General features: G+C 35.7%; 1 protein-coding gene across 1 annotated transcript in view; it reads right to left on the reverse strand.

Annotated features, from left to right (window-relative positions):
• Positions 1-1188: 1188 nt before the first annotated feature.
• NEDD4 (neural precursor cell expressed, developmentally down-regulated 4, E3 ubiquitin protein ligase) overlaps positions 1189-10064 on the reverse strand; it is a 39198-nt gene continuing 30322 nt past the window's right edge. Inside the window, exons 16-25 of the mRNA XM_009578245.1 lie at positions 9417-9538; positions 9247-9317; positions 7560-7655; positions 6425-6498; positions 6211-6271; positions 5618-5677; positions 5424-5531; positions 4731-4827; positions 1369-1441; positions 1189-1291 (exon numbers count right to left, since the gene is read on the reverse strand). Coding sequence (XP_009576540.1) covers positions 1189-1291; positions 1369-1441; positions 4731-4827; positions 5424-5531; positions 5618-5677; positions 6211-6271; positions 6425-6498; positions 7560-7655; positions 9247-9317; positions 9417-9538 — 865 coding nt within the window. The remainder of the gene's footprint in view (positions 1292-1368; positions 1442-4730; positions 4828-5423; positions 5532-5617; positions 5678-6210; positions 6272-6424; positions 6499-7559; positions 7656-9246; positions 9318-9416; positions 9539-10064) is intronic.

The raw sequence follows: 10064 nt of genomic DNA on the forward strand, positions 1-10064 counted from the left end.
TATGACAAGTTGATCTACAATAAATTGCACATTGTTGGTTATGACTTTGGTTATACTGTATTAACAAATTTGGTTTCTAGACTAACAGTGGAGAAAAAAAATATAAAAATGCAGCTATAGAAACTAGCATAACCTGTAAACATATTACAGAACCAAATTCTGCACCTGGTTACATGTGCATAACCTCCACGCAGTTCAGAGAAGTTTGCACACATCAGACTGCTGAATTTGGCCCAGAAAACCCTGTAAACATGTTCTTTATTGTTATGTAGTGCAATACTGCAAGAATGGATAATAAAGGCCTCTAACTAGCAGTAACTAATACTGAGTGATATCCATACAAATTTCACTTTAAGATTAATTTGTTGCAAAAGGCTGAATTGAAAATATTATCCATCATTAAAATATAAATTTATCAAAAAAAGTGATGAACATTCAATAAACCAATGACAGTATACAAATTCAGACAAAAAAAAGGATATAATTTCTCATTACAATTCAGAATTATGCTGCTTGTCTGTTCTATAGAAAAATCCTGGTTTTGTTACACTGTTTTAACAAAAGCAAGTTAGAAACAGAAATCTAACAAATAAAATGTGTCAGCAAGTCAATGTTCTGCAAACTGATGGCTCATAATGCAAACAAATGCTTTCCAATGTTTTTTACCTAATATGCTGAATTATAAGGTGCTTTGGGCAGATCTGTAGCAAACAGCCTGAAGCAGTACAGATTATGATATTGCATTACATGAAGTTTGTTGGGTTTGTTTTTGTTTTTTTAAAAACAGTTTAACAATTTCAGTTGTTCCTCTTAAAGCAGCAATTCAAATTTACACCTTCTGCAAAGATTTCTTCACAGTTTTACTTCAGTAGTTTACTGCAAGACAGTCTGTCAAATACTGTAGAAGAGGCAACTGCTTAAAAACATTTTAGTTTTTGACTTACTTGGCACTGGCCCATCCAATGTGTATATTGTAGTTATTAGCAAAGTACACAAAACTCTGGAAATGGCAAAATACATTTTCAAAAGTTAGTGAATTTTTAATACTTACTTATTTTACAGGTGATACTATAAAGATTCAATAGCCATGTGACTAAATACAATGGTAGTCCCTGGAAAATTCAAATTTGTTTGTAAACCCTTAAAATGAAATTGCAGCACTGGACCGATATAATTTATGTCTGTGTCTTAATCAACCCCATCAAAACCCTGAGTATTTTCAATCGCTAGAAGAAGTTTATCCCATAAATCTTCAAATGAGTCATAGGGAGGCAAATCCAAGCGATTAAAGCTGAAAAACAGATGAAAACTCTTAAGTATTTTATCACTCTTACTAAAGGTCATAATTTACCTAAATTAAATACTCACCAGGTATGAGCTCTTGGAAGTTTTTCAGGGGTACCCCACTGTTCAACTGTAAACAACTGTGGTCCATTTGAACCTGCAGAAAAGAATACATCAATTTTCACCCAATTATGAGGTTCTTTTATCATCAGAAATTCAAATTATGAAATATTTTGGGTTTTTTGTAATCCAATTCTGACATTAGTAGGAGCTATCTATATGAATCAAATACAGTCGATACTCAGTAATGGTCAATAATCCCAATTCACTTGTATTTTTAATTATTTCTTGCTATATCTTTATTTCAAGAGACTTTTACAGTTTAGGCTCAGCAGTCTAAGACCTCAATGCATATGCATAGTAGTTGGCATGGAAAATTTTATGCAGAAGACAGTTTTATACTGTATAAATTTTGCATGTAAAAATTTAGACACGTTTATCACAATGTGCCAAGTTATATAACCTGGCAGAAAGTATTCAGTGTCCACCTTTACCTACGCAACAACAGAGTAGAGTAACTGAGAACTTTTTGAAACATGGTGACCATATGTGTACTCCAGGGATGTACATATGCACCTGAGAGAACTTTTTTGGCTAACAAGTGCAGCTCCAGCTATGCCTGTGCCTTCAGCAACTATCTTACAGCATGTCATATCTGAAAGTTTCTTCGACCTCTCAACTCTCACCAACTGGATGGCAAAGAGCATTTTGTAACCATTTCCTTAAGCTGTTGAAAGCATTTGTGTATGTCTGGAGAAGACTGTGTAGTTTTTAAACACAACACAACACAATCTTGTCAGAGAACAGGAGATTATCTCTGATAGTGGGTGTCCTCTGACTATTCTACAAGGAGACCATCAATACAGTTAGAGAATTGTATTCCAAGGCAGACGGCTACCCAAGAATTAATAGCCGCCTGCTTCTGAAATGGAAAATGTGAAACTTGTTTCAGATTAAAGATGAGCAGCAGTAATGAGAACAGGTTGATCTATGAATACAGCTGAGGTATAAGTGCCGTGTAGCATACCTTTAGACATATGAAATTAATTTGGCTTTATAACGCAGACAGACACCTTCCCTTTTTTTTTATGACTCCTCCAAATTTTTTTTTTTTTTTTTTTTACTATATAAGTTATAATTGTCAATTCAAAAATATTTCATTTGTGGTTTAATGGAGACACGAAAAAAGAAATGTATACATATTAATAACAAAATGAAAAGATATTATGAGAACATGTAATGTATATTGTAGAAGTGGATTTGGAAGAAGATGTTAGCCAACTTATATACAGAAAAAAAAGGACCCCAACCAACAAAAAACCCAAGACAATTCATCCCAAAGATGAAAATAAAACAAGAGGAGGATAAAACCCTTTCACAACTACTAACATACACAAAAAGGTAGGAAATACCAATTAATGAACAGAAACTATACTTCGTACAAGTCTAGTGAATGAACTAGACGAGAGCAGACATGGAGCACTTCATCCTAAAATGTTATCAGTCAGACAGATATGTCAGCAGTTGTGGAAATACTTCCAGCTCCTCTTTACTTTCTTCTTTGGGTTACATGTTTCTTCAACGCAGAAGGCTGGTTAGAAAAGGTAACTAGTAAGAATGCCTGGAATAAGGACGAAGCAGAGAAGCAGCTCTATGACTGACACAGTGCGTGCTACCATGTGACAAGGAGATAAAACTCCCTTTTAATAGCTAGGTAAGAATAAGTCTTCATTTTAGCTATCCAACTAATTAACTAAAAGCTGATAAAGCAGGGTGGGGGGAAGACAAGAAATACAAGAAAGCCACATCTGTTCAGTGTCCTAGTTCTCAAACTTGCGTGGATTTGTCCCCGGACATCAAGCACTCCCTTTTTATGAGCAGAAATGCCTCTCCGGGCCACAAGAGGGAGATCTCCCGCTAGAAAGCCAGCTCTAGGACTGCAGCCCGAAGGTGGGAAGGGAACAACCACAGGGGCAGCCCAGCAGCAGCAAAAAGCCACGTACCAACACGAAGCACTGAAGAAGAACCACCTACAGTTCTTCAAATACAAGCAGGTACTGGAAATGTGATTGTGATCATTACTGGGGTTTAGTGAGGCTGCATGCTGGCCACAATAAAGCTGAAATAACTGTAAGAGAAAGAAACAAAGCACTGTGCAAGACAAGTGCTAATTGAATTTTTCATTAATGAGTGAATAGAACTACAGAAACTGGGACTTGGCCAGAAGACTGCCCAAGGGTATCCTAATCCCTGGGCAGAAGGGAGCCAAGAGCTTCAACAGTTTCTTTCCCTGTATCATTCCTTAGTTCTATCTCTGGTAGTGTTTTTAGATAAATAAACAAAAATCCGGAGGCAGCAGAATTCTGATCAGGTTCCACTGCGATGAGCATGTGCTGTAACTCCAACAGTACCAAGGTTCAGGTGCAACAGCAGACACATGGCTCAAGTCTGCTGAGGGCACTGTCTTTCCCATTGGAACTCACTGATGGAATGGAAAAAATAAACTGAGTATTTATGATGAAAACGAAGAGAGGGAGAAATGGGGACACATGGTGGGTGGTATTTGTTCACAATTCTAGTGTTTTATAAACAAACGACTGTCTTGTTTACAAAGAAGGAAATGTTTATTCAAATACACAAGTTAGGCTATTCAGTCATTTACATAGGATCTCAAGCACTTTTAGCCTTAATAAAGTAGTCTAGCAGAAAACATAATAGCTGATGGCAGCTGAAAACAGACTTCCCATAAGCATAACACCCCCACCCTTTCTGGGCTGTTCTACCCTCTTGCCCATGATTTTTCCACAGTGGGTTTTCTGGCTTTAATATTTCTGCTCCCAACTGCCATCTGCTTGTTTCAGTCTCTGCATTGTAGGTTCACTGCTTTTCTTTTGGCATTATGTTTAACTTGTGTCATTTCAGTGGTCCTCTTCAGAGTATATTCTTACAAACAACTATCTGTACAACTGTGGCTTCTAAGCAGATAAAAGCAGTTGGGGAACTTACAAGAATCTGAAGTTAACTGCTGATGCCAGCATGTCTTTGTAATCAGATCTTAGATAACTGAGAGTTTTCTCAAGCTCAACCACATGTTAAACAAGGATTTTTGCAGCTCTTTACAAATTTAAAATCCACATTCATTTGAGAAGTCCTATACATTTAAAAACTTCCAAAGACAGAATTAAAATGAAGTATTTATAGAACATGGGAAATATATGTGATCTAAGTGACTCTTCTCTACCTTTGCTTCTTATAACTGCCAGTATATACTCATTTTTAAAGCAAAATTTGAAAAATAATGTGCCTATGTTTGAAGTCAAGTATCATGACAATGTCGGTATCATGTTCTCTGTTACTTAATTGTGAACATAATCGTAAGTACTCACCATACAGCTCAGCAAACCCATTCATAGGTACGCGTGATGTGCCAGTAACAAACTGAAGTAATCTTATTCTCTTTTCAGAATCCATCATTAAGACTGCCTATGTATGATAATGATTACAATTAAAGATGTATTTTTAAATTAAGGTTTTAAGCTAGCAGATTTATGCAACATAGTTTCTATCTCTAAATCATTATCCTTTATATATGTGTGTTTATTTTAGTGACACACACAGTCTACTACTCTGCCTATTGCTAAAAGCTATGAAGTCAACAATTTTTTAATGGCACTGTAACAAGAGTACGGTTACTGGCTTAGCAGGCTGTTAAAATACTTCCCTTGAAGATTTGGCCCCTACTTTCTTTGAAGTTTCCTGATGTTATGAACTAGCAGCCAAATTCCTGTGATTTATTAAACAAAAGAGTTTAACCATGAGTGTAACCATGCCAGAAAAACCTACACAGAAATATTTTTAACCCCAGTCAGACATGGATTTTTTTTGTAAAAGCAAGTATCAGTAGTGTATTTACATTCTTACTGTGCATCTCATCTTTAGTTTTCGTACTATCTTTCTCAGGAGTTTTAATGGTCAAATATTTACCTACCTATTGATGAATCACACAATATACTAGCATAGCTGAAAGGCAGCGGCTTTGGAACAGGTTTTAAGTAAAATATCGTACAACTTCACGATACCTTCCAGAACCACTGTATTACTTGATGGTTTATGTTGTAGCCATTTTTGTATTTTGTATGTAGTTTCCAATCAGCCACATCCACATCTCCCAGTCCACACATTAATAACTACACAGATTAAAAAAAACACCAAAGTTTGAGTCAGTAACATTAAGTTTCAACATAGTTTTTTTTCTTTTCCATGATACACTTACCTCTAGCTCATTTTCATCAAAAATTTTAATCAGATCCTGCGGTATTAGTTCAAAAAAGCCCTAAAAAGAGAGGGAATTATTTTAAAAATCAAGTCAACATTATTTAAGCATTTTTGTTCACTGAGAACGATATTTAGATGCTTTAGTAAACAGAGCCAAAGCATCAAATACAGATTTTTGGACACCAGCAGTCCCCAGTTTGGTTATAGTACTTTTAATTCTGACTTATCTCACATCTTTATTGTGCTACACTGGATGGTGAATATATAAGTCTGAATATCATATACGTAGTATCATTTATACAAATAAGGATAAACCAGCTAGTTTAATTTAATTCTATTAGTTTGATTTAATTTTCATTTCTGCAGAGTTTATTAAATAGTTTGCACTACAGCTAAAGCTGTCAGCCAGGATTAAGAAATAAGCAAATTTTTCAATACAAATTAAACACCTCAGTAAAAATTTTTATTTTATTTATGCCTTTTTTATACCTCCAACAACATCATCTGTCGGTCTTCAGGATGTCCAAAAAAGCTTGTCTTAAGATTAGATGCAACAAATTCTTAGAATTTCTTTTGTAATTAAAACTATACCTCTTTAAAGGCTGCCATTTGTTTCTGTACTCTGCTCACAAATCTCCACTGAATTACAAGACTGTAAAAAACCAAACCAAAACAAAACATTTAAAATAAAAGCAATTCATATACAAAGCAACAACTTCCTTTTGTTAATATAGCTAACACACAGCCCCTATTACTAGAAGGACAATCAAGTGAGATACATTGCACAATAGTGACCACTACTTACTGAATGTAGTCTCTCTTGTTCTTGTTGGTGACAACTATTTCTGATCCACCACTTTTCAGTTCATGTTGATGGGTCTAAATGCGATACATAGAACAGGTCTTAAATGAGATACGTATGTAACAGAATTCATACGTTAATATTAGTAATATAGTTAATTCTTGAAGACTGCAGAGTTTGAAAACTATGAGAAATAGAACCAGTTTCACAGGTCACCTGAATAAATAGAATTTGGTTGATTGTTTTAAAAAAATGTATTATATTCAGGGATGCCAGACTGCAATGGGGCAACCTCCATTTTTTCTGACCTGCTACAATAAATCACCTAAGTTTGCATACAAGTTCTCAGTAATGTGGACTTAACTAACTGCGTATTCAACGACCTAGCCTTTTTTCCAAATGTCAAGAAAAAGCACTTACAGAACAATTTTAACAATGGTCCCAGTAAATAATTGAATCAATATGCAGATCTGTTACATAATGATTTATACTACTAGAACCTCAGCAGACAAATATCTGATTTTCAGTTCAATTACGGATGTACATTTTCACGCTCCTACTTAGGATCACTTTAGTTACACAAGACCACAAAGGCTATTATCCTACTTAGATCTAGTTGGCACCTGTAATTTGGAATTTTTATTCAAGACCTGTGGTATTTCTACATGACTTACCTTGGATAGCTTTCTACACAACAACAAACTTGTTTATTCCATAGTTTTCTAGTACATTTTAGAAAAAAACCCCTATTATTATTTCCCACTGAAATTTATGATTCCAACCATTTTGAAAAGAGCTCATCCTTTCCAGCCAATCACGTAAAACCAGCATCTACTCCAGATTAAGTAATGGGACTATGGGTATCTTAGTCTCAGTTGCATTCACAGCAACAGCTACATTTCAGTACAAGAATTATTCGAGAAAAAAGCACTAGCTATTTTTCAAAGCTCTGCTTATTTCCAAGTCCTTCATCACATCACATCACAGCCAGGCTAACAGAGCACTGCATGAGCATGTGCCAGCTAAAAAAAGCAGCTGAGTGAACAAACCAACATGACTGTGAATGAAGGGTTTTTCTTAATACCATACAGATAAAATCAGCTAATTTCACAGGTCAAATGTACATAAACATACTAACCTGACCAAAAAGTTCTTCATCAACTACAAATCTGAGGTCCAGTTCTGTTGGATCATTTTCAAGAATCCACCTCAGAGAATTGTAATATTCACTATCCTAAGAGAGTGAATTACAAAATAGTAAATACAAAATAGAGTAGCCACCTTTTAAGCTACAAGAAGCTCCGTTACAGCCCAGTGAATGCTGCTACCTAGGATAATCGTGTGTTGGATACAGAGACTCTGCAATTGTACAAAGCTACAAAGACCTTTAAAGACGTTTGAAACCTGAAGACTCAGCAATCTCAGGACTAAAAAGCTCTCACGTAGCAAAATGGTGATAAGATGTCACAGCATTATCTGAAGTAATGTATTTTGGACTCTTCTCTGTCTCTCATCCTGTATTTATCTTCCCTTTATTATTAGGCATTACGACAAAGAGCCTTAGGAAATGAAAATTGAGATAAAGCCAATCGCATCCTGGGCTGCATCAAAAGAAGTGTGGCCAGCAGGCTGAGGGAGGTGATTCTTTCCCCTACTACACACTCATGAGACCCCACCCAGAGTACTGTGTTCAGCTCTGGGGTGCCCAGCATAAGACAGACATGGACCTGCTCAAGCAGGTCCAGAGGAGGGCCACAAAGATGATCAGGGGGCTGGAGCACCTCCCCTATGAGGACAGGCTGAGAGAGTTGGGGTTGTTTAGCCTACAGAAGAGAAGGCTCTGGGGAGATCTTATAGCAGCCTTCCAGTACTTAAAGAGGGCCTGCAGGAAAGATGGGGAGGGACTCTTTATCAGGGAGTATAGTGATAGGACAAGGGGTAACAGTTTTAAACTGAAAGAGGGTAGATTTAGCTTAGATATTAGGAAGAAATTCTTTACTGTGAGGGTGGTGAGACACTGGAACAGATTGCCCAGAGAAGTTGTGGATGCCCCATCACTAGAAGTGTTCAAGGCCAGGCTGGATGAGGCTCTGAGCAACCTGATCTGGTGGAAGGTGTCCCTGCCCATGGCAGGGGGGGTGGAACTAGGCGATCTTTAAGGTCCCTTCCAACCCAAACCATTCTATGATTCTATAATACTGAAACAAACAAACAAACAAAATCAGGACACATCTATAAATCTATTACTCAGAAACAGATAGGAACTATATTCTGTATTCTTACAGGACAGCAAAACCAGTAATAGATTAAAGAGATTGAATAAAAAAAAAAAAAAAAAAAAATCACTCTGCCCACGACTAGTCTAGATAAGAACCATTATCAGGGAAAAACAAATGAATAAGACAATTGTAAGGACCATGTTTTCCTCTAAAAATGTTACGTTGTAACACTCATTAATATTTTCAGTCTCTGAAAGAATAAGAAAACATTTCTTTTTAATAATCAAAAGACACAAACTAATTTTAAAAACAGGTTGAGACAGGGATCCCAAAGATGTTAGTGTCTAAAAATATTTTAAGAAAACATCATAGAAAGTTTCGAGTCAAGTTTTCGATACAGCTTAACTGACTTAAACCAGAGTCTAGGTCTTTGTGATTTTCATTGGAAGTTTTAATTCCTATACAACTTACAGATTTATAGAAGATGTAGCCCAAAATTTCTTTGAATCACGCACTTTCAACCTTCACAATATCATTAAAGACATATTAAAGAAAATTTAATATGAACACGAAATCCTAACATAGGTGATAAAGCAAATTACATACCACAGACTCCATATCATGAAGTGTTATTGGTTTTTGGAGCATCATCTTGTAAAAAGGACGAATAAAAAAGGCTTTAAAGAAGAACAAATAAATTGAACAGTATGTAACTTAAAATTCAAAATATACACAATATTAATCTAAATATCATATTACGTAAAATAAATACTAACCATCTAAAAGTTTGCCATGGTAAACAGCCATTCCAGCTACACGACCTATAAACTTGAAATAAGAGAGATGATCTTCATTGCAAAGTCCAGAGTTTGGATTGATCTGCAGAGTATAGTTATCTCTGAAGTTGAGGGAGGGAGCAGGGAAGAGAAAGAAAAACAAAATGTACTATTGGAACGGTCCCACATTTGAAGATCTGAAAGACATCACTGGTTAAATCAGGTAATACTTTTCATGAAGTTGAAAAAATAATCATATTTGGATTAATAAATGACTAATCTAATATTAAACAATACTCAATAGAAGATTCTATTAGCACAGCAGAAATAACCATTTTGAAACACCACGAACTCCCTTTTTAAGTTAGAGATATATCAAAGAGAAGGGCTTAACTCCTATTAATTTTAAAGTAGTCAGAATAACATTCTCCACATTATTTGTTAAATACTGCCTCTTCTGTAAGTAGCAGATGGTTGCAAGCGTATGCTTGTCCATGCAAAGATGACATGGCTTATGTTAGACTGTTGGGGGAAAAAAAAAAAAACCAAACAGGTATTGTCTCCACATTATTCTTCCGTCAAACAAAGAACTAGGTGCAGAATATTGCAGTTATTAACAACTAAACCCTCCTATACATTTGGGGGGGG

This window comes from Fulmarus glacialis, unplaced genomic scaffold (genome assembly GCF_000690835.1).
Source record: "Fulmarus glacialis isolate BGI_N327 unplaced genomic scaffold, ASM69083v1 scaffold9315, whole genome shotgun sequence".
Taxonomy (NCBI): domain Eukaryota; kingdom Metazoa; phylum Chordata; class Aves; order Procellariiformes; family Procellariidae; genus Fulmarus; species Fulmarus glacialis.